This window comes from Lycium barbarum, chromosome 7 (assembly GCF_019175385.1).
Source record: "Lycium barbarum isolate Lr01 chromosome 7, ASM1917538v2, whole genome shotgun sequence".
NCBI classification, from domain to species: Eukaryota; Viridiplantae; Streptophyta; class Magnoliopsida; order Solanales; family Solanaceae; genus Lycium; species Lycium barbarum.
This window is the reverse complement of record NC_083343.1, coordinates 106,487,212-106,512,802: the sequence shown is the minus strand read 5'-3', so window position 1 is coordinate 106,512,802 and position 25,591 is coordinate 106,487,212. Positions and strand designations below refer to the sequence as shown.

General features: G+C 37.8%; 1 protein-coding gene and 1 pseudogene across 1 annotated transcript; both read right to left on the bottom strand.

The window, feature by feature from the left end:
• Positions 1-2,818: 2,818 nt before the first annotated feature.
• Positions 2,819-3,316, bottom strand: LOC132601704 (heat shock cognate 70 kDa protein 2-like; the record flags this gene model as incomplete). The annotated part of the gene is made up of 1 exon (XM_060314772.1): positions 2,819-3,316. A coding segment is annotated over one exon (498 nt), but the record flags the coding sequence as incomplete, so codon positions are not given.
• Positions 3,317-17,377: 14,061 nt separating this feature from the next.
• LOC132601703 (ABC transporter G family member 35-like) overlaps positions 17,378-25,591 on the bottom strand; it is a 51,208-nt pseudogene continuing 42,994 nt past the window's right edge.

The window sequence follows — 25,591 nt, the reverse complement described above, 5'->3', positions numbered from 1 at the left end:
TATTTATGAATAATAACTACATTTCATTTTATTTATTTTTTATAGCTAAAATATTTTTTTAAATTATACATCATAACTATTGTATTGTATTTCACAAGTTTCTCTTTTCAATTGATTTTTTCTCACCTCCCAAATCTATCATGTCCATCACCCCTCTCTTTCTCTCTCTCCGTTCCGTCTCCTCACCCCCCCAGATCTGTGAGATCTCACGCCTCTCCGTTCACACGAAGAATAGGAGCAATCTCTGCTAGAGAAGATGGCACCACTTCATTGTCAATCATTGACTCCCCGATGTTCCCAATCGTCTGTGTCCCGATGCTCCGGTCCCCGACGGCTTAAGCTTTGTTTTTCTCTGGTTTAGATATTTTGTTTTTGGATTATCAATTCACCCACTTATTGATGTATATTTAAGCGCAAGTCACGATTGTTAATACACCATACTTCCTTGTGGAGAAAGATGAAATTTTGTTTACATTAGAAATCAGAATCTCTGATGCGTTTTCTTCCTTTTTCGTATTTCCGTTTCAATTGGTTTATATTTACCTTTTGATCCTCAACCGGAGATCCGACGGCTCATATTCAAGGACCTCAATCCGTTCACCACCACATCCTGCCGCTCAGATTCACAACCGGAGATCCGCCAGCTCAGATTCAACAACCTCAACTCGTTCACCAAGTCTAACACCGTCTTTCCGTCCCATTTCAGATCTAAAGTGTATTTCGTATTTTCACCAGACATTCGACTAGATTTGATTGTATTCTTCATTTTTTTTTTAGTGTACATAGAGTGTATTTTTTAATTTTTCTTCGAAGATCCAACGGATTTGACTGTATTCTCCATTTTTTAGTATACTTAAGAGTGTATTTTTTTATATTCGCTTGTATTTCTATATTTCGAAGGAGAAAATGTGTATTTAAATAATCAAATACACTCGAATACAGTGTATTTCTTAAAAGGATTTGAATGTATTCATCTTTTTTTTTTGGTATAAATACAGTGGTATTTTGTATTTTCACTTGCATTTTTTTGTATAGAGTGTATGTTTTTGTATTCGCTTGTATTTCTGTATTTCGAAGTAGAAATTGTGTACACCCGAATACAATGTATTTTTTTGAAAGGATTTGAATGTATTCATCTTTTTTTTTGGTGTAAATACAGTGAATGTTTCAAATATAGAGCCTATTTTTATTCCACTTTGTTTTGACTATTTTGTATTCACTGTATTTCAAAACAATGAAACACAATCGAAACCACATAAAAGATAGCTACGACTTATAATTTCCAAACTTGTAGCTATATATTGTTAGGAGCTTATAAAAGATAGCTGTTTATATAAGTTTCACGATTTAAAATGGGTTGAGAAGCCTTAGCTCAGCCTTATCCATTCACCAGATTGGGTTGGACTGGTCTCGGGGCGAAGCTCATTTTGGCAGCTGCACTAATAACAACGTTGGATCTAAAATTTCAAGTTATTGTGAAGTACCTCTGCATCCACAACTCTCCGTTGTAATATTAATGAGTTTAGAATTTTAATTGGCGACCTAGCTAAGTTGTTATAGGGCCAAAAGGTACAAATAGTCAAATTTGCACAATTGTTCTTCATACAGACTGGTTTTTAATTTTTGTCCCTCAATTCGCTGGTTTTTAATTTTTGCCCCTCAATTCGCTGATTTTTAATTTTTGTCCTTCGCTTAAAAAGGTAACCGAAAATATTTCGAGGTTCTGGGTTCGAAACCTAGTAGAGTCCAAAATAATAATATTTTCGCATGGCATAGGTTCATAGAAACCTATGTCTATTGGGCGAAGTTACATAGAACCTATGCCGGAGATGGCAGACTTTTTGCAAAAGTCTTGCTTTGCGATTTTTTATTTTTGACTGAGCGGGGGTTTGAACCCAAAACCTCGAGGTATTTTCAGCCGCCTTTTTAAGCGAAGGACAAAAATTAAAGACCAGCAATATGAGGGACATAAATTAAAGACCACCCTAAAAGAAGAACAATCCGCGCAAAAAAATGGATTTCAGGATCTCAATTTAAGGTATAGTCAAAGTCTTTGAATTTTTGTAAATTTAACCCCTTTAAATTAACTTCAGAAGCGTTTGCTGCACTTTAAACATATACCTCTGAAAGATTGCATTCTTTATAGGGAAATGGGTCAAATTTAACCCTCTGCCTTAAAAATAAGCGAAACTTAAATAAATAATTATTTTTTAATAGCTTCTAACAATTTATAACTATTTTTTTTATATTTACAAACCGTAACTAGTTTTGTTGTATTCGATGGTATTTTACGTTTTTGAAATATACAGAAATACAAGGAAATACAAAATCCGCCAAAGTTCGCGTTTTTGAAATACAATATCCGACAGAATAAAAATATGCTTTATTTATGGAACATATTCTCTTCTTTTATTTAAAATTGTAAGTCAAATTAAATCAACCATGTATCACGCATAACGGCTGAAGTTTCATAACAACTTACGTTTCTCTTTCTAAATTACTCTATTCTAAACTTTTAGAAATACATAAATACACCAGCGGCTGTATTTCGTCATTTTGAAATACAACGAAATACAAATGTCCCAGCGGCTATATATCATTGTTTACAAATGTCCCATCGGAACATTCATTATATTTACACCAAAAAAAGATGAATACATTGAAATACAACGAAATATAAAAATTGTGAAAATAAAGTGGAGTAAAACAGACTTTATATTTGAAACATTCACTATATTTACACTAAAAAAAGATGAATCGATTGAAATACAGCGAAATACAATTCAAAGAAACTATTAACATTGTAATAAAACATGTTTTAGCTCTCCATTCTCTTTTTGGGCGGCGAAGGAATGGTAGCTTGCACAGCAGCACCATAGGCAACATCTTCATCTGGGTTGATGCTCTTGCAAAGCTCCTTCCCGTTAAAGAAGTCTTGCAATAGTTGTTGAACCTTGGGAATTCGAGTAGATCCACCAACAAGAACAACATCATGTACAGTGCTCTTGTCCATCTTGGCATCCCTCAAACGTTTCTCAACGGGCTCCATACACTTCCTGAAAAAATCCATGTTCAACTCCTCAAATTTGGCATGAGTAATGTTCGTATAGAAGTCAACTCCCTCATATAGGGAATCGATTTCAATTGTTGTCTGGGCAGTGGAGGAAAGAGTTCTTTTCGCCCTTTCACAAGCTGTCCTCAATCCTCTAAGAGCTCTCGGGTTACCAGTGATGTCCTTCTTGTTCTTTCTTTTAAATTCTTGAACAAATTGGTGAGGAGAGGCAACGGAGAGAGAGAAAGAGAGGGGTGAGAGGCGACGGGGAGGGGAAGAAGAGGAGAGAGATTTTTGTTAGGGTTTGGAGAAGATGAAAAATTTGAAATGTGTAGTGAGGGAGAATAGAGAGAGGTATATGTATTTTGAAACTTACTGGACCAGTTATGGAATGTCATTTTGGAAAAATAAAGCTATGAGAATTAAATAAAGAATAAAGTAGTTATTATACTAATAAGTCTTAGAGATAGCTATGACAAGTAAATTTTTCTAAAAATAATTTATATTTAACCTCCATTAAGGACAGGCCGGTGCACTAAGCTCCCTATTTGCGCGGAATCCGAGAAAGGACCGGACCATATTTAACCTTCATTACACTTTTCAAATAAATTTGCCCTCATTGTTAGCCTTTACTTCAAGGGAACAGAGTCATATTTAACCTTTTACCTTTTGAAAAAAGTTTAATATAGGTATATGCTTATACTATCAACATATACATATCCCTTAATTCTGTTCATTTTATCCACGTGACCTGACAAATCAATGCACCACCCATTTCGTTTCCGAATTACCCAAAGGGGTGAAAATGATTTTCACCCCCCAATTTTACTTTAAAAATTAAAGTTTCCCATCAACTTTGAACAGTAGACATGCTTCCCCCTTTATCCTATGCGATGACTATTTCACTCTTGTTTCTTTCAATCCTTCATTTATGTAATCACACTACTAAAAAACTGCCAAAAATTGACGGACAAAACCGACGGAAAATCGACTCCCTGCGTCGATATTTTACATTTCTATTTTTTTTAAAATTATTTTAATTAGAAAAATGACGGACGATGTCGATTTTTTTGGCAGAATTTTGAAAATATATATCCGCAAAAAAAAAAAAAAACCGACGTCCCACGTCGGTTTTATTAAAAAAATAAAATAATAATTAATATAAAACCAACGGACGACGTCGGTTTTATTTTTAAAAATATTTTAAATAATATGCAATTCAATTTGTTTAAAAAAAAATAATAAGATTTTTTTTTTAGGAAACCGACGGATAGGGTCGGTTTTGTCCGTCGGTTTTTCTTTAAAAACATTCCAGACGGGTTTTCATACCCATTTCTTCTCCTCTTCCCAATTAAACTCCCATTCCCCTCAAACCCTAGCTACCCGTCGCCCCCTCCCCTCCGCCCAGCGCCGCCGTATGCACAACCCGTCCCCACCAACCCCAGACCCGTTTTGAAGTTAATTAATTGAGGTTAGTTTCTCTTAAATTAGGGCTTTTAAAATTCTTTCAATTTTAGTTTTATTTGTAGATTTTAGGCCTAATGCTAATCTATTTAGCTTTGTTAAACATCATTTGCAATGTTATTAATGTTGAATTTGTGAAAAAAATGTAAACTTTATTTGACTAGTTTAGTTGTCATCTTTTTTTTTTTTTTTGGCTTGAGATTGTGCTATATTTCATGTTCTTTGTCAATGTATTTGTGTTAGCTTAGTTATCATTCTTTGTAATATTATTGATGTTGAATATGTGCAAAAATGTATACTTTAATTATTTGACTAGTTTTTTTTTTTTTGTTGGATTGTGCTTTTTGTTAGAATTCCATAAGTTATTAGAATTGTTATTGATAATTCCAAATTAGAATTGGTTGAGATTGTGCTTTTCAAAGTTACAATTGTTGAGTTATCGTATTTCTATAACCTCAATACTAAAATGTAGATTTTATTTCTCTAGATTTACTTTTCAATTTTTAGAATTGGTTGGAATTGTGCTTTTCAAAGTTAGAATTATTAAGTTATAATATTTCTATAACCTCAAAACTAAAATGTAGACTTTATTTGACTAGATTTACTTTTCAATTTTTAGAATTAAAGTTAGAATCCATAAGTTATTAAAGTTAGAATTGTTATTGAAAATTCAAAGTTAGAATTGGTTGGGATTGTGCTTTTCAAAATTATATTAAAGTTAGAATTTATAAATTATTAAAGTTAGAATTGTTATTGAGAATTCAAAGTTATAAGTGGTTGGGATAGTGTTTTCTTAAGTTATATTTTAAGTTAGAATTCTTAAGTTATAATATATTTCTATAACCTCAATAATTTGTGGGTATATTTTTGTAGATGGATTGTATGTGGATGTATAATATGAATAATAGTAATCGTGTGGGTGTACATGATGAATTTGTTGAAGGTGTTGATGGGTTTATCACACATGCAATGACAATTAAGTGTCCTTGTTCTCATTGCCGGTGTATGAAGTATTTGAAACCAGAAGAGATTAGGGTTCATTTATATAGTCGTGGGTTTAAGCAGAAATATTATGTTTGGACTGATCATGGAGAGACTGATGGGGTCAATAGTATATTTTACAATATGGTTGTCGGTGAAAGTAGTGTGTCGCAGGAATATAGTCATGTCCAATATGATAGAGTTAATGATATGGTTAATGATGCTTTTGGCGTACAGTCTGGGTTTGAACCTGAGCAAAATTTTGAGGAACCTCCTAATAAAGAAGCAATGCGCTTCTATCAAGAATTAGAAGAGGCTAGTCGTCCACTTTGGGTAGGGAGTCAGCATTCTAAGTTGTCTGTTGCAGTTAGAATGATTAACATCAAATCAGATTGGACTGTTACTGAAGCTGCTATGGACTCAATGATTAAGCTTGTAGGGGAACTAGTTAGTCCGGAATTCGACATACCTAAGAGTTACTATGAAGCAAAGAGATTGGTTTCCAAATTAGGATTGTCGTATGATAGCATTCATTGTTGTCCAAACGGTTGTATGTTGTTCTATAAGCAAGATGCTGATTTAAATGAATGTAAAATGTGTGGACATGCGCGTTATAAGCGGACACCTAGTGGGAAGACGGTTCCAATTAAGGCGATGCATTATTTACCTATTATACCTAAGTTAAAGAGGTTGTTTGCATCGCCGAGTTCTGCTCCTCACATGAGATGGCACAGCGAAAATAGAAGGCCACCTGGTGTTATGTGTCATCCATCGGATGGAGAAGCGTGGAAACATTTTGATAGAACTTATCCTGATTTTGCTAGTGAACCAAGAAACATTCGTTTAGGTTTGTGTGCGGATGGTTTCACACCATACTCTGTTTCGACTGCACCCTATTCTTGTTGGCCTGTATTTTTTACTCCATATAATCTACCGCCTGAGATGTGTATGACAAGTCCCTATATGTTCCTAAATTGTGTTTTCCCTGGTCCTCGTAATCCAAAAGTTTTGATTGATGTCTATCTACAACCTTTGATTGATAAGTTAAAACAATTATGGTGTGAAGGTGTAGTGACATATGATATATCAACTAAGAGCAATTTCAATATGCGTGCTTCTTTGATGTGGACTATTAACGATTTTCCTGCGTATGGGATTTTGTCTGGTTGGATGACTGCTGGAAAGCTTGCTTGTCCTCATTGCATGGAAACTAGTAAAGCTTTCACTTTAAAACATGGCCACAAAAATTCATGGTTTGATTGTCATCGTCAATTCTTGCCTATGGATCACCAATTCAGGAAAATGAAACAAGCATTTAGAAAGAATAAAACTGAAAATGATCCCCCACCTCGAACATTGTCAGGAGAAGAAATTTAGGGGAGGGTTTGTCACTTGCCTAAGGTCATAGAAGTTTCCCCTTATAGACTGCCTAGTTATGGTGTTGAACATAATTGGACTAAACAGAGCATATTCTGGGAGTTACCGTATTGGAAGGATAATCTTCTACGGCCTAATCTTGATGTGATGCATATTGAAAAAAATTAATTTGATAATTTGTTCAACACTGTTATGGATGTTAAAGGCAAGACAAAAGATAACCCAAAAGCTAGATTGGACCTAAAGGAATATTGTAGGCGCCTTAAATTGAACTTGCAAGAGTTAGCGAATAATAAAGTGTTCAAGCCCAAGGCTAGTTTTTCATTCACTTTGGAGGAGAAACGACAGATTTGTCAATGGGTTAAGAATTTGCGGATGCCAGAGGGGTATGCGTCTAATTTTGACAAGCGTGCTGATATGAATGAAGGAAAATTGATTGGTATGAAAAGTCATGATTGCTATGTTTTCATGGAAACTTTGATTCCTATTGCATTTAGCCGCCTATCGGAAAGAATATGGAAACCAATCACAGAGATAAGTTTGTTCTTCAAGGATTTATGTTCTAACACTTTGACGGTACAAAACCTTCAAAGAATTGAACAAAATATACCAGTCATTACAACTAAGCTCGAGAAGATCTTTCCATGTGGATTTTTTGATGTGATGGAACATCTTCCCATTCATCTTGTACAAGAGGCGCCTTGGAGGCCCGGTTCAAACTAGGTGGATGTATCCTTTCGAGAGGTAAGTAACCAAACTTACTACCTCTTTCTTTAACAGTATTTTGTTAACTAATTACTGTTCCTATTGATATTAAACATGTGTGCAGGACTGTCACACCCTAACCTTACTAAGGTGTGATGGGCACCCGACCCCATATTCGGAGCCGAGCGAACCCGCTGACTCTTATTACATACATAATCTTTTGGACTTTTTAAATCAAATAAAGATGAAATGCATAGTACAACTTTCAGAAATATTCTTTTTCGTTGCTTTCAAATCAAACAAAGTCAGTAATCATATAGAACTTATATCATAACACAAAATGACACATCGGCTGATGGAGCCGCTTACAGAATTGACAACCAATACCCACGACTCTGTCTGCAAAGTCTCTAACATTAATCAGACATCATAGCACATATACTCTGACTCGACAGCACTCCAGGAGCAAATGGAGCTTGCCAACGCCGCTGGAACATCTTCTATATTGGCTTCTACTCATCCGGGTGTACCTGCGCGACATGAAACGCAGCCCCCGAAGAAAGGGGGTCAGTACGGAAAATGTACTGAGCATGTAAGGTAAGTATCACAGTAAAAGAGAATCATAGCTGAAACACAGGTTTACCAGAATCAAGTATGAACTTTTAAACATCAAAGCACTTGCCTTTTCAAATGAAAATCATGTATACCATCATCGTATATCATGTATCATATAACGTGCCCCGGCCCTCTAGTGAGGGACGCGGTGAGTAAATTCATGTATGTCATTACCATATATTATATATGCATATAACGTGCCCCGGCCCTCCATTGAGGGACGCGGTGAATGGAATCATGTATGTCATCATTATATATCATATTTGCATATAACGTGCCCCGACCCTCCATTTGAGGGACGCGGTGAATGGAATCATGTATGTCATCATTATATATCATATTTGCATATAACGTGCCCCGACCCTCCATTGAGGGACGCGATGAATGAAATCATGTATGCCAATGTCATGTATCACATATGCATGTAACGTGCCCCGACCCTCTTTTGCGGGACGTGGTGAATAGAGTCATCATATGCCATCCTGGCCACCACCCCGTCATCATATCATATATAACATGCCCCGGCCCGCAAGTGAGAGGGACGCAGTGAACAATGCAGAGAAGTACGCACGAGAACATACCCTGGCCCGGGACGCAGCGAAGGACATACTGAGACTTGCTCGAACAGAGTAGTGCGAAACCATATGCACATAAATCAAGACTCGATAGAGACATACTCTTACCGACAATTGAAGGATCATAGACACGTTTCAAGTCAATCCGGTTTAGTATGAGAAAGTTACGGACATTTTTACTACAAAACTTTTACGAACGTTTCAAAGAAAATCCAAGATCTTTTACGAAAGTTAGGGACATTAAAACTTACAGAACTCATTTAGAAACAGGATTCTTTATGCTCATCTCGTTATTCAATCATATAATAAGCTCAACTATATCGAGCGTACTCATATCAAAAGTGAATAAGAATCATAGACAAACTCGGAAACATATCAAACGGGGCTTCGGAATCATGGATACATATCAAAACCATATGAAGTAGCTTATTCATTTATTAATCATACAATAGACTCAACCATATGAAGCATGCTCATGACAAAAGAGAATAAGCATCATAACCAAGCTCGGAATCAAAGAGTAGAGTTACCCCAAGGTGCGTGTCATGTCATACCTTACTGAGCTCTAGGACATGCCAAAAGAAAGAAAGGGTAAGCCTTACATACCTGTGCCACACCTTATTAGCTACGTTTATTTATCCAAGCTTGCTATTCTACATTCAAGAAGATTTTACATAATCATTAGATTCATTGTCATTCACTTGCCTTAGCTTCTCAAACAACTTCACTTATAATCTGCCGAAATTTTGGCAGCATTTCCCCTGTAAACACATCATCCCCGAGAATCTAACTCGGCCAATTTATCAACAACAATCCGAGAATTCAACTCGGCCAAATTATCAACAACAATACCAACAATCATATCTCCAACTTCAACAATTATTTCGAAAAACATTCTAACATTAACAACTCTTGTCGCACAATTCAACGGCATTTCATTTATATTCAATTCAATCGCATGAAATCAAGCCAATACCAATGATCTCACATTCAAGTACTCGCCCAAGACCTTACAAGCAAAATTCAAGAATACTTCAAACAATTCACATAATATTCCAAACAACCTGACCGACATGCTACTTCACCCGAAACCTTCCAAATTCCACAAGAACACTAACAACACGTTTCCTTTCTTCCAAATTCATAAAATACATCAACAATCTATACTTTAGCAATATCATTCATTCTTATAATCATAAGAAACCATACTAATATCACATTAGCATCTTCCATAATCCACAAACGATTACAACTTCACTTCAAGCCATCAAACTTTCATTTTTATTATGGAATTCACAACAACAACAATCAAATTACTAAATAAAAATCAATTCATCATATCTACACAACACAACACATATTCGGCCAAGCCCCTACTTGCACGGCTACAACATATTATCCACACTTTCATGAATTTCATCCATTTCTTCACTCTATAACATATACAAACCATCCATAACATATAAAAGAGGATTGAACCTTACCTTTTCCACCTAGTTCTTCAACTTGGCTAGAGTTGTGCCTTGCAAGAATGAATGATTTTCTTGTTCCAACAACCACTCCATGTTAATTAGGGCCTCCAACTTGCTTGGAATACTAGAAGAAAATATTTTTTCTTGATCAATTTCATGGACTCAAATTTTGGCCATGGTGGCCGAATGGTCTCTTATGTTTTATTCTTGAAATTTCTTGAATGGTAAAGATGAATAATGGTCTTACTTTGGTCATCTCTCTACATATATATATATATCTCCTTCCAATACCAAGTGAACACATGACCCTTTTCTTGAAGATTCTTAAACATTAAAATAAAAGATGACTAATTATTTTATTTTTGTCATCACCCTTCCATGTATATATATATATATATACATATGTCACACGGCCAAGGGGTTCTCCAAGAGCTCTCTTGAACTTTTTTGTGAAATTCCCATTTTGCCCCTAGCCTTCCACAATATTACCATGAACCATTTTGCGAATTTTCCTTTTTACCCTTAGCCTTTCTCCATATTTCTATACTAATAATATTCATAACAACTTATACATTAAAATAATTTTTGAAAATGGTCTTGCCCTTAACTTACCACGACTATCTCGAAATATCCGAACGTACAAAATACGGGCTATAACATCGACTATTGGCAAATGCAAAAAATTGGCTAAGCAGAGATCTAACATTGAAGGATCTATTTGTGAAGCGTATCTTGCAAAGGAAACAGTGAATTTCTGTTCATATTATTTCGGAGAGCAAGTGTCGTGTATGAGAAATAGGCCCAACCGTAATGATGAGGATGGGGTTGATCCTAACTACCCACCAATGTCCATCTTTAATCAACCAAGACGAGGTTCTAAAACGCCTCTAAAACGAACCCTGAGTAGTATAGAGAGGCAATCAGCTGTGACACATGTTTTGCTCAATTGCCCTGAAATTCAAGTATATATTCGGTGAGTGTCGAATTATGTTACTGAATTAAATGGGTAACTGATAAGGGTGAAACTAATGAAAATCTTGCATATGTCGAACAGTTACTTCGTAGAACTTGAGGGCGATGAAGCCATATATTCTATGTTTTCCCATTGGAAGTTATTGAATTTTAATTTTCCTCCTTATTATCTAGGTTTATCATATAGGATTTGTGAAAGATATAGCTCTTGGACCAGGCAATGAAGTTAGGACAATGAATAAGTACATTGTTAATGGCTACAAGTTTCAAACCGAAGAAGTTTCTCAATATAAGAAGAAGAATAATAGTGGAGTGTGCATTAAAGGCGATGCTAATGGTAGCAGTGTAACTGTTGATTATTACGGTGTGCTGCAGGAGATCATACAACTTAAGTATCCAGGTTACCTTAAGAAGATGATAGCATTATTTCGGTGCAAGTGGTTTGATCCAAGCCAAAGAGGTACAAGGGTGAATCGTCAACATAACGTAATTGAAGTCAAATACACAAGACAATACAATCGCTATGATCCCTTTATAATTGCACAAAATGCTAAGCAAGTGTATTATGCTCCATATCCTTTGCGTAGGGATAAGGCTGATTGGTGGGTGGTTATAAAGACTAAGCCTGTAGGGAGGATTGAGGTCGATAATGCATTAGATGTGGCGTATCAAAATGATGTACCAGTTGTTCATCAAACGATTGACACATAGTTAGAAAATAGTTTGGAACATCCTCAACACATATTAGAAGAAGTTGATGAAAATGATATAACTATCATAGAAAATGTTGAGGAAGAAACGACTGATGGACCTGAAACAAGCGATGAGGAAGAATCATCTGATGAAAATGAAACAAGCGAGCATGAGTGGGAGGATAACTAGTTGCATGTTAGTTTATTCTATACTTGATAATACCACAATTCTATACTTGTTAAATTTTTACCTACGATCAATATATCATTATTGAGTTATTAATTTTATGTATGCAGATGTCATCAGGTGGTAGTGATCAAGGTAGAGGTAGAGGTCGAGGTAGAGGTAGAGCTGGAGGTACTAGTAAGAGAAAAGATAAGAGACCTATAGATGCTACAGCTACTAGTAGTCAGTCCATTCCGTCTGCTCCACTTATGTAGTCTACTCCACCTCCTTTTTTTATGCCTGGCTCTTCTATGCAGGCCCAGTCTGGTCAGTGGGTCTTTCAGCCGGCACCATCTCAGCCGGCATCATTTACCTATCCTACTTCTATACCTATACCTATGTATTGCCTACCACGTGGCAGATATCCTAGCACATCGGCCACTTTGTCTCCTTCTCCTTCTCCTTCTCCAAATGGTACACCTCCAAGTGTATCTAATTTGCGCCTTAGAGATAGCAGCTCTGAGCCTGAGTCACTGCCATCCAGCCTGTCTCAGACCCATCTTCGTCCTCCTGCACCTGCACCTGCTCCTGCTCCTGCACCTGCACCGGCTCCTATATAGGCACCGATATATCATGGTTTACATCCGGGAGATAGAGATGCGATGGGTCGGATTTTCATCATGCCTGAGGGAGTTGGGTAAGATTGTCTTTTATTAAGTTTTCCTAAAGTTTTTTTTTTCATCTTAATCTAATATGCATTAAATTTTTTAACTGCAGGTTCTATCCAAATCACGACACTACAAAAGTCTTGCTGGATGTTGTTCGGAGGCTTTATGGCGACCATTTTTATACTTCATGAGGTGAAATCCCATATGATACTCGACAGGCCATGTTTAGAGAGTTTAACGTATGCATCTTATTATACATTTCATAACTTGAATTTACTTTTATATAAATCATCTAACATTAGCTATTTGATTTGCAGATGTATTGTACATGGGATCCAATGGACAATGATAGGGTTGCTGCAAACTTTGAGAGGAAGGGGAGTGCAAGGTTGTCTGATTGGTTTTCGAGGGCTAGAAGGCATATGAAGATGCCCCAGTGGCTAAACGCTGAACAGTGGGAGAAACTTATGGCATATTGGCGAACTCCTGAGTTTATCGCCAAGTCTGAGCAGGCAAAGGCTGCCCGTGCATCCCAGAAAGGTGGCTCTTTGCACACTGTGGGTGCAAGAAGTCAGGGGCACGTGGCTAGGACAATGGTAAGTAATTTTATACTTTTAAAGTTACTTACGATCAATATATCATTATTGAGTTATTAATTTTATGTTTAACTTTTTTTTTTTTTTTGCAGAAAAAAGCTACGGGACAGATGCCAACTCAGGATCAGCTATTCCTAAAGACCCACACAAAAAAGAAGAAGCAGGAGTCGGATCCGACTGTATGGGTTGAGGACAGGGCTCGTAATTCCTATGTAAGTGATAATTTTATTATTTAAGTAATTATATATAAGTTTAATTATGATATATTCGTTATATACTAAGTTTCATTTTTTAATATACAGACGCAATTTATGGATGATGTGTACCAGTACAACCAAACTCACCCCTGAGCATCCGAGCCGTCCTCCACCGGAATTAGAGATAGATTTTTGGTGTAGAGCAGTTGGGGGAGTACAAAAGGGTAGAACGTACGGTCTAGGCCCAAGGAACAACTTAAGTCGCCTTCGGTCAGGATTGCGAGGTGAAGGGTCTTCTCGACAAGACGAGGGAGTTGATGGTGTTCAGGTCGCAGCTATGGCACAGCAAATTGCTGAACTTAATAGGAAATTAGCTGAGACTGAGGCAAAAAGAGTTGAGGAAAGTAACACTATGAAAGCGAGCCTTGAATCGCTCATGGCATAAGTTAAAAGCCACATTGCATGTGGACAATTTGGTGTGCCCCCTTCTCCCCCCCCCCCCCCCCCCCTCCCCCCCTCCGACCCAGTAGATGATGATGACGGTGATTACGTAGCCCGGACACCGGATGATCAGTTGTAGTAGTTTGGATTTAATAATGGACTTATGTTAAAACTAGTTAATGGTACTTTTGGTTGGACATTTAAATATTTCTGAACTTTGAAGGTCTATTTAGATCATATTTGATGTGTTTAGATAGTGTTTGATGTGTTTTATTATTACTTAGGGTGATTTTATGTGTTGTAGCTCTTTTAGAATTGATTTGGAGCATTTTAATGCTAGTTTTGAGTAGCTTTTGGTACTGGTTTCTGTGCAGGTGTGGCTGCAGAAAATGCATGAATTGCATGCTGGAAATTTTCCAGAAAACCGACGCAGTCCGTCGGTTTTCTGGAAATTAATTTTGTAAATTTTCCAGAAAACCGACGGAAAACCGACTCAGTCCATCGATTTTCTGGAAATTAATTCTTAAATTTTATGAAAAAACCGACGCACTGTGTCGATTTTTTATTTAAAATAAAAAATTTAAATAAAAAACCGACGCAGTGCGTCGATTTTTTCATAATATATATAATATTTTTATATAAGATCAAAAATTAGAAATTAAAAAAACCGACTCAGTCCGTCGGTTTTTTTTATTTTTTAAAATTATTGGATAAAACCCGACAGACCACGTAACCGACGCAGTTTGTCGGAAAAAACCGACGTGGTCCGTCGGTTTCCAAACAGCGAGGCTATGAAAATCGACGAACCGTAAAGGGTCGGTTTCCCATCGGTTTCATTAAAAAAACCGACGCGGTCCGTCGGTTTTCGTCGTCAATTTTTCCCCTTTTTTTAGTAGTGTCAGTTTTATATTATATATAATATTTTTATTTAGTCTAGTTATTTATAAATTCTTATTTAAGTTCATTAACATTATAAGTAGAATAATACTTTTACGAATTCTTATTTAATCTAGTTTCACATCTCTCTTAGCAGGGGTTTGGCCATAGAAACCAAAAACTTTTTCACTTTTTTTTTTTGGAATTTTGGAGTTGGCGTTGGAGTTGTAGTTGTGTTTGGCCATATTTTTTTAAATTTTATTTTTTTGTTGAAATGTACTTGTTTTGGTTGTGAAAAACTTGAAAAACAAGTTGAAGTTGTATTTGAAATTTTCATGGCCAAACACTAATTTTTGAAAAAAGTGAAAAAAAAATCCGGGAAAAAGCGAATAATTCTTATGGCCAAACGAGTCCTTATTCTCTTATTGTTTATATAAATAAACAAGTTTTGATTGTCACTAATGGAATATTTCTCAAATTATAATAAAATTTATTTACAGTATAAATAGATAAATTTCAAAAATTCGCCTCTATTTTTAATTGTTTTTGCATTACCTGCATAAAAACAATATTTTATAAAGTTATTATGACTTGTTATTTTTCTATATAAATAGTGAAGTTTTGATTATTTTTAATAAATTTAATTTTTTGTTTAGACTGCTAATTTATTTTATTATAGAATATCATTAACTTATATACTCTATTAGTATTTCACATTTTTTTTTCTTCGCCTAGATAATTTTTTTTTAATAGTTTATAAGAAATTTGTTACATAAATTTAAAAATGAAAAACATCATGATTTTAAAGAAGTAAAACAAGAAGACAAAAGTTGATAATGTAAGGGTAAAATAGGTATTTTAAAAAGTTAATTAGGATAATGGGAGGAGAATGTCTATTATTCAAAGTTGAGGGGGACTTTAATTTTTAAAGTAAAGTTGAGAGTGTAAATGATTTTCACCCTTACCCAAAGTCATAGTTTCCATTATTGAAAACATGAGTAATATTAGAATTCAATGGCAGGATCACTAAGAGAACCAAATTATTTCATTGAAAGCTTCGTTTAAGCTTTTTAGGGATGAAAGTTGCTGGCTTTTGACAACTCTTCAATCAGGTATTGCTTAATACTAGTGTAAACAACTAGTAGTATGTATCAATCTATATACATATATTGATACTGATCTAGCACTCGTTATCACAGATTAGCCGGGTATAGTGGTACTTTGCATGGAATGTTGAATTTGCTCTAATGTTGCATAATTTTATTTTTCACTTCCGCTATTATTTCTTTTTCCGACCTGCTCTGAATTATTTTTCCTTGAGCTAAGGGTCTATCAGAAACAACCTCTCTAACTTCCCAAGATAAGGGTAAGGTTTATGTACACTCTAACTTCTCCAGACCGCACTCGTTGGGTTACACTGGTAGGTTGTTGTTGTTGCATAATTTCATTTGCATTATAAGTTGCGCCTTGAGCTTTTGAATTGATTCTTTCTGCTCTGAGTTAGGGTGATAGGGATCAAACTGAGGCGACATGTCATCGTTAAATGCAATTTGAAACCCTAATATTAAATGATTTCCTTTAACTGGTTTTATAATTGTTTGGCTAGTTGGTTACTCTGGTGACGGCTGATTTGTTGTATGATTATATTACCTTAATCTAAATCCTTCAGCCTAGGTGGCAATCTTGACAGTTCGTTCAACTCGTTTCCCTTGCCAATCAAAAGAAATGAAGAGATAAAGATTGACAGAAGGGATAGCTTCCACTTTCATGTCGGGTTATATTTGTCTCGATTTTGACAAATATACTTTGAATATTGGTTACCTACATGTGACTTGTACAGAACATATTTAGTGGATATATACACACTGCGCACACACAAAAAATGTTGGTGAATTGGTGACATTTCTTTGCAAGAAAAAGTAGATCGGAATTTACAGTTTATAAATTGTCCTCTAGATGTAGATTTTATCGGTACTTTACACCTCAATATCAAACTAGTTGGATGGACGGACTATATGAATCCTCATATTTAGAGTATTCATCATAATGTGGCTATTCAAATAACCGCAACCCTCTTTACCCGGATTGGAGATAAGCTATACTTTGCGGAACTCACATAGGTGGAGTTCTCAAGGAACAGACCGAAGTTACAACTTTTAGTACGTGATTAAACAAGGCTTGAGATGAATACAGTCAAACCTTCTATAATAGGGTCGTTTGCCGGGATAATTTTTTGGCTGCTATAGCGAAATGTTATTATAAAGAACATATAATATAACATAACATAATATGAAAATCAGTTCTAAAAAAAACTCAACTGTTATCGTGAAATGTGTTATAAAGGATGACTGTTATAGAGAGGTCTAAGAGGTCTGACTGTACCATAATCTTCTATAAATGCCATAGAAGTAGTTATTTACAGAACTTCCAAATGTACATACAAATAGAGGTGGACAACTTTGTTGGTTGCTCTTTACATCCTATGCTTTTAGCATAATATGTAACAATTACCATACTCTCCTGTGAGACGATGGTTACCTATGATAATAATAACAAGCCATTGTAACTATTAAGATCTATCTACCTCTCTGGAAGTTCAGTGTCTTAATGCAGTAAGAATACAAAAATGCAAAAGTAACCAAAAGCAACCAATACAATGGCAACTGGTTCTATGAAGTTCGGATTATATCCAAAATGATCTATGATGTAGTCTTTAATCTTAGGGTCAATAGATATTCCTGGAACTTTTATGGTATCCTCCACAGAACCATACTGTGAGACAAGGCTGTATACAGTAAAAACCGGATGCGAGGCAAGCCGGTGGAGCGAGGGGATCGACAGATCTGCCTTCTTCGTCATTGGAACGACCAAGCCGGTGACCCGAGCATTTATGGCCGTTGATCCGTATAGCCGTTGGTCCGCGTGGCCGTTACACGCGAGCCACGTGCCAGTAGCGTCCTGTCATGGTCAACTACCCACCATGCGTGTGTCAGACGGCGCCGTCAGTCTAATCCCACCAAATCCGTGCAGAGCTGTCCTTATTATTATTATTATTATTATTTTATTAATTCATATTGGATGAAACCCATGGAAGTCACACTATAAATAGGGCATATCCCCCTCCTTTGTAAGGGTTGGCTTCTTCATTTTCCAAGAACACTTGTAATAGAAAAACATATATGCAATCTCTCTCTCAATATCTAATCCGGCCAAGGATACTTGTTTCCATTTATATTGTGTTTCTTCCATCAAGTATTCAACATTGTTCATAAACGTTTATATTCATAGTGAATTGTCATCATTAGCCGTTTTATTGAAGAACCCTCACATACATATTTTCTCTATCTAATACACATCAAGATCCAAACACATATCCTATACTCACTTATAAATTTAATTGGTTATCCAAAATCGGGGTAAACAGTTTGGCGCCCACCGTGGGGCTAGGATAATAGTGGTCTTTGATCTTGATCTCTATCTTACCCATCAAAATCAGAAACATCTACTGTCCGTCTCTGAAAAAACGGACCAAATGGCTAACAGTGGGCAATCTGGTCACGTCAACAACAACGAGATCGTGGCCGAAAATGAAGGCAGGGGGCCACGAGGATTGCCAAACCCCACTGACCCTTTAAATACTAACAATTCAATTACTTTGTCCGGGACACAAGTCCGGAAAGAACCGGATACACCGAATGATAATATTGACTTGTGTTTAATTTTTGAAATGTTGTAGGAACAGAGAGCGGCGATTGCCGAACAGGGAATCGCAATAGCCCATCTGCAAAACGGAAGAGATAAAACGACCCCGGAAAAGGTGAAGAGTGTTGCTGAACCCAGAAGAGATGAGGCACGGATGGTTGAAAGCCATGGCTCCGGAGCTGGTCCATCCACCGAGGTTATGAGAATGCTCGAAACGTTGGCGAAGCGGGTGGACTCGACCGAAAAAAGGATGGAGACATACAACTCTCGGGTGGATCAAATCCCGGGGGCTCCGCCTATTTTGAAAGGGCCGGATTCAAAGAGGTACATCCAAAGGCCTTTTCCTCCGAGTGCAGCTCCGAAATTGATCCCGAAGAGGTTCAAAATGCCGGATATCCAAAAATATGACGGCACAACGGACCCTCACGAACACGTGACCTCATACGCCTGTGCTATAAAAGGCAATGATATGGAAGAGGATGAAATCGAATCCGTGTTGCTGAAAAGGTTCGGGGAAACTCTGTCAAAAGGAGCATTGACTTGGTACGATCATCTTCCCGAACATTCAATCACTTTTTTCGAAATGCTCGTCGATGCCTTCATAAAAGCACACGCCGGAGCCAAAAAGGTGCAGACTCGAAAGGCGGATATTTTCCGTATAGCCCAAAGAGACGAGGAGCTATTGCGTGAATTTGTCAACCGGTTCCAAAGGGAACGAATGGAGCTCCCCCCGGTTCCGGAGGAATGGGCCGCACAAGCTTTCACAAAGGGGCTCAATGTTCGGAGCTCGACGACTTCGTTCAAATTAAAGGAAAGCTTGCTGGAATACGAGGCTGTGACGTGGGAGGATGTACATAACCGATACGAGTCAAAAATTCGGATAGAGGATGACCAACTCGAGCTTCCCCCGGGGCTTGTAAAAATGAACAAAAGCTCGGAGAGATCACGGAAGAATTACGAACCGGAGGCCGGACCATCGAGGGAAAGGTATCGGCCATACTCTCGAAAACCAAGCTTCAGGTCGGAAAAATCAAGGGATGGCCCGAGTCATTTCTCCGGGCGGGGGTGATAAACGGGCCGAGTCCCCGGTTCAGGTATACCACCGAGGAGTCAAACGAAGAGGCCACGGCTGTGAAACTCAATCTCACGGATGAACTTCGCGAAAACGCGTTGGTCCGTATTGCAGCCCAGAAGCAGAGAATGGAAAGGTACTACAATCGGAGAGCCAATTTTTGACATTTCTAAGTTGGGGACTTGGTGCTTCGAAAAGATACCTTGAGCACCAAGAATCCTAACGGAGGAAAACTGGGTACGAACTGGGAAAGACCGTACAAGATAACTGAGGTAACGGGCAAAGGATCGTATCAGCTGGAATCCGTGGACGGGCAGCGATTGTGCAACAACCGGAACGTGGCTCATTTGAAGGGATATTACTGCTAAGGTATGGACACCTCATGTTTAACCTTTTTATTTTTGCAGGAAGTCAAGTACCGGATAAAGTTAGGATCTAGGTCTGAAAACGCGTGTTGCACTCTTTTCCTTAGTACGGTTTTGTCCCAAAATGGGTTTTTCGACAAAGTTTTTAATGAGGCAACAAGTACAACGTGTTACTTAACAAAAATAAGGACAAACGACCGGGAACTCTGGGTCACGGCCTACGAGTGGGGGCTTGATAGCGCTCGCCTGATCTTGCAGCTCGGATAAGCACTAGGGGACTTATACCCACATCGAGGTTTACCCCGGTTAATGGAGAACGGAGGAGCTCAACAAATCAAGACCGGACCTTCTGCATTAGGTTTCGGTGTAAGGACCGAACGATTAAAATGAATCGTGTCCCCCCAATATTTGCTACGGCAAAATCAAGACCGGACCTTCTGCATTAGGTTTCGGTGTAAGGACCAAACGATCAAAATGAATCGTGTCCCCCCAATATTTGCTACGGCAAAATCAAGATCGGACCTTCTGTATTAGGTTTCGGTGTAAGGACCAAACGATCATAATGAATCGTGTCCCATTTAGCATTTGGTACGGCAAAACTAAGGCCTGGTCACCGGCCATAGCCTTCGATGTAAGGACCAACCGATCATAATGAATCGTGTCCCATTTAGCATTTGCTACGGCAAAACTAAGGCCTGGTCACCGGCCATAGCCTTCGATGTAAGGACCAACCGATCATAATGAATCGTGTCCCATTTAGCATTTGCTACGGCAAAACTAAGGCCCGGTCACCGGCCATAGCCTTCGATGTAAGGACCAAACGATCATAATGAATCGTGTTCCATTTAGCATTTGCTACGGCAAAACTAAGGCCCGGTCACCGGCCATAGCCTTCGATGTAAGGACCAAACGATCATAATGAATCGTGTCCCATTTAGCATTTCCTACGGCAAAACTAAGGCCCGGTCACCGGCCATAGCCTTCGATGTAAGGACCAAACGATCGTAACGAATCGTGTCCCGTCGTATATTTGCTACAGCAAAGGTAGAAGGAATTAAAATTCTCATATGTACAAACATTTTGCAAACGCAAAGTTATCAAAAGCTGGTATAACAAAATCTTGGGTGTCTTTCTGTTAAAAGGACTTCGCCCCGATGGTAACCGCCGTATTCCAGCACTGGCCCACTCACATACTCTATATCGAGGATTGTGCCCGAAATTTGACAAAGGCGACAAGGTCACAATGACCCAAGCCAAAGCTCGACAAATTCCCCCCAAAACGAGGACTGCTACATCAAAAACTTTGCCAAGGTTGAAAAAATACCGACCCTAAAGAAAATGCCTATTGTAATTCGGAGACATCTGAACTTATGAAGCATCGGATAAGTCCCACGGGCACGGTGAATTAACGACTATGAGTCGACCTGTCCTAAAACGGACCAAGGATCATGACAAAAATAATGGCAAACATTCAAAACGAAGAAATAAGAAGGTAACGACGAGCTGACAGGGCCACCGGTTTCAGAAGTTATCCACTCCCCGTTACTCCCGATAGATCGGAGATCCGGGAAGTGTGGGGCTTTCTGTATACGGTAAAAACCGGATGCGAGGCAAACTGGTGGAGCGAGGGGACCGACTGATCTGCCTTCTTCGTCATTGGAACGACCAAGCCCGGTGACCCGAGCATTTGTGGCCGTTGGTCCGTATAGCCGTTGGCCCGTACGGCTGTTGGTCCCAGTAGCCGTTGGTCCGCGTGGCCGTTACACGCGAGCCACGTGCTAGTAGCGTCCTGTCATGGTCAACTACCCACCATGCGTGTGTCAAACGGCGCCGTCAGTCTAATCCCACCAAATCCGTGCAGAGCTGTCCTTATTATTATTATTTTATTAATTCATATTGGATGAAACCCATGGATGTCACACTATAAATAGGGCATATCCCCCTCCTTTGTAAGAGTTGACTTCTTCATTTTCCAAGAACACTTGTAATAGAAAAACATATATGCAATCTCTCTCTCAATATCTAATCCGGCCAAGGATACTTGTTTCCATTTATATTGTGTTTCTTCCATCAAGTATTCAACATTGTTCATAAACGTTTATATTCATAGTGAATTGTCATCATTAGCCGTTTTATTGAAGAACCCTCACATAAATATTTTCTCTATCTAATACACATCAAGAGCCAAGCACATATCCTATACTCACTTATAAATTTAATTGGTTATCCAAAATCGGGGTAAAAAAAGGCACCCATAGACGGTCCACGCCACTGGGCAAATCCAGTAATACCAAATCCACCACTTTGGAATTCTCTGAAATGTTAACAAGATGAATTAGTATTGTGGTTAGGTTAAAGATTAACATGATAATTGAACTTGTGAGAATGATTAAACTTATAACTGGTCTGGGGATGAAGAAACCTGAGAAGAGATTACTCAAAGGCCACCATTGTGTACACTATAAGAGTATAGTATGTCGTTTGGACAATAATGTAAGGTATTTCAGAAATGACCTGCAATCCAAATAAATGAAATTGATTTGTGAAATTTAATAAGGTAATATGCTCCAATATTTACGTACTACTTAGAAGATAGTCCCTATGCATCTTTCCTTATTAAAATGTTTGGTATTAGAAGATTGAGAGTTTATGAATTTCAATTTAGTTTAACATAGGTTACCTGTGCCATAGGCCCATAGCATATGGTAATGCTGAGTACATCCCAGCAGCTCCTTCTCGATAAATGACGGTTCTTCCAACGGCTACAATTGCCTGTACAGTCGAACAATTGTTGATTCCAACGAACTGAACAGCTGTGTACAGTGTACATTGCCCCAATGATTGTCATTAAATCACTTGTAGTTTCTCTGTACCACATAAACAATATAAAGATGTAATTAGTCACCTTTTAGCCCTTTCAAAAGAGTCTTTTGTTAGCTATAAATTGGAAACGGACCGTTTACTGCCAACTTTCCAGAAAATTGTTCTAAGCATGAGTGCTGCAGCCACACTAATGAAAAATCTAACAAGATTATAGTTTGGACTTCTCTAGTGAGTCCACCATTCTTTCCATAAACAGGATTTGAACTGCCCCCATGTGGACTGAGAATACTGTGTAGGAAGATAGGGGTCTTTGGCTCCTGGAGGAGGTGTGCTTAACTCTTTGACAAGAGCTTTTGTTCGTCTGAATACAACCACACTTATCATGTTAGATAATTTATTTTGAATGTGGCAAGTACATTTAGCAGTGTGCTCATTTTGACTTACTGCTATGAAGTTGATGAGTTGTAGTATTCAGCAAAATCAAATCCTAGTCGGATTTGAACAGCTGGAATTGTCTGCATATGTGGTTGAATTAGTAGGACAAAATGAGGGGGTTCTTTAGTGATTTGATATACATCACATTATACTTAAGTACCTCAAAATACTCAATAATTTTCTGAGAAGGCTGACCTAATGGCCCAGCGTAGATCAGTTGTCCTCCTTTTTCATAAGTAGCAGCTGATCCACAACATAAAAGAACATATTAGAGAGAGTGGAGTTACAATCTTATGGTTTTCACAAGTTCTTGTGTTTACCTCATCGACTTCTTCAAAAGTATCAATACTTGGTTGGTGAATTGTACACACAACAGTTCTCCCAGTATCCCCTGTGTTTCTAACAGTTCTCACAACAATAGCTGCTGCCCTTGCATCCAGACCGGAAGTTGGTTCGTCCATGAATATAATCGAAGGATTAGCAACAAGCTCAACTGCTACGCTCAATCTCTTTCTCTGTTCTGCTGACAAACCAGTAACTCCTGGAAGCCCCACGATTGCATCCTTGAGATTGTCTAGCTCAACCAAATCCATTATTCATCCACAAAAATCTGGAAAAGTTTTTAGAAGAACATCGTTTTAGTATTTACATTATAAAATTATTGTAATTTAAGCAGATATTAGTCTCTTACCATCTTATCCTCATTGCTGACTTCTTTAGGAAGCCGGAGGAAAGCTGAAAATGTCAATGATTCTTGGACAGTTACTTGAGGTGAGTGTGTATCAGTTTGTTCACAATATCCTGAAACTCTAGCAAAGGTTCCTTGCTTCTTTGGAAAACCGGATATCCTTATGTCGCCTTCAATATAACCACCTGTTTTTTCGTCCTGCTAGAACATCCATCAGTGTAGTCTTCATTGCTCCACTGACTCCCATTACTGCAGTCAGACTCCTGGACCAAACGCACCAGTTACTCCACGAAGTAATTGGAGTTTGTCCTCAGACACTGCTTGGTCCTTCATTTCCTGAAAAAAGTGATAACCAAAATTTAATTAGTTCGGTTACACAGCTCGAGCTGTGTATATCTTAAATACTCCCTGCATCCCATTTATGTGAAGGTGTTTGGTTGGGCACGGAGTTTAAGAAAGAAAAGAAGACTTTTTAAGCTTGTAGTCTAAAATAAGTCAGATATATTTGAGTGGCTATAAATTATCTCATTAAGGGTAAAATGAGAAGTTTGAAGTTAAATTATTACTACTAAATAGGAAAGGTGTCATTCTTTTTGGAACAGACTAAAAAGAAAAGAGTGTTTGGTACAAGGGAGTATAATTTAATGCAGTGTTTAAGGACAATATGCAGGCATAATGTGCCTCTTACAGGTGGCATCTTTACAAAATAATTCACATTGTCGAAGGACATTGCCATAGGGGTAAACGGCATAATCATTCCTTTCTTTGCAGAAACACCATTTGCATCGTTGAGCCATGCGTCTACATTTAAGTGAACGCCGTTGGAGTCAGCACGATTACTCATACACCAGAAATTCATTTCTCCTGCCAAGCATAGTAATTATAATTAATATTCATATCGCAAAAGAGATAATGTTCATCATTGAGCTCATCATCTTACTTGAGTTATTTCCATTTGTTATAAGTCTCAGGGATTCCTTGCCTTCTTCTTGATCTGCTTCCATATTCCTTGCTTGCCTTTTTGATATAATAGCTTGTGGCTTCCCTGTAACTGTTATGATGAACATAGCATTTAATAGGCTTAGATTGTGAACTGAATGGGAAAAAACTATTTTATTCCTTTTAAAGGAGTAAGAACTCACGATTGAGGTACATTAAGGCGAAAGTGAAAAGAATGTTAAAGAGAATTAAGAACTCACGATTGAGGTACATTAAGGCGAAAGTGAAAAGAATGTTAAAGAGAATTGTGAACCCCAGTAGTGCACCAGTGCCTATCCAAAACCATCTTTTTTCAGGGAAGACGTCAAAGTTTTTCATCACTTGCACGCCCAACCTTGTTGTGTTGTCTGAGGCCTGTGAATTATGTACATATGGTGAATGAAGTTTACTTTCTCTATATTGACTATCTTGTGAGTTATGTATAGTTTTGCTTTATAATATGGCAAAATCAAAGTGAACAGGCAAAGGTAGTCAGAACATACCAATTTGCTCATCCACCTTGGAGCAACCATCTTATTTACAGTGAGGGCATTGAACCCATAGGAAAAAGGTGAAATCCAAGAACCCCATCTCCACCAGATCGGAATGGATCCTGTCATAAGTAGCCAATGTTTTATCAGTGAATCAATAAGGTGAAGAAGCTTGAGAAATAGGTCAT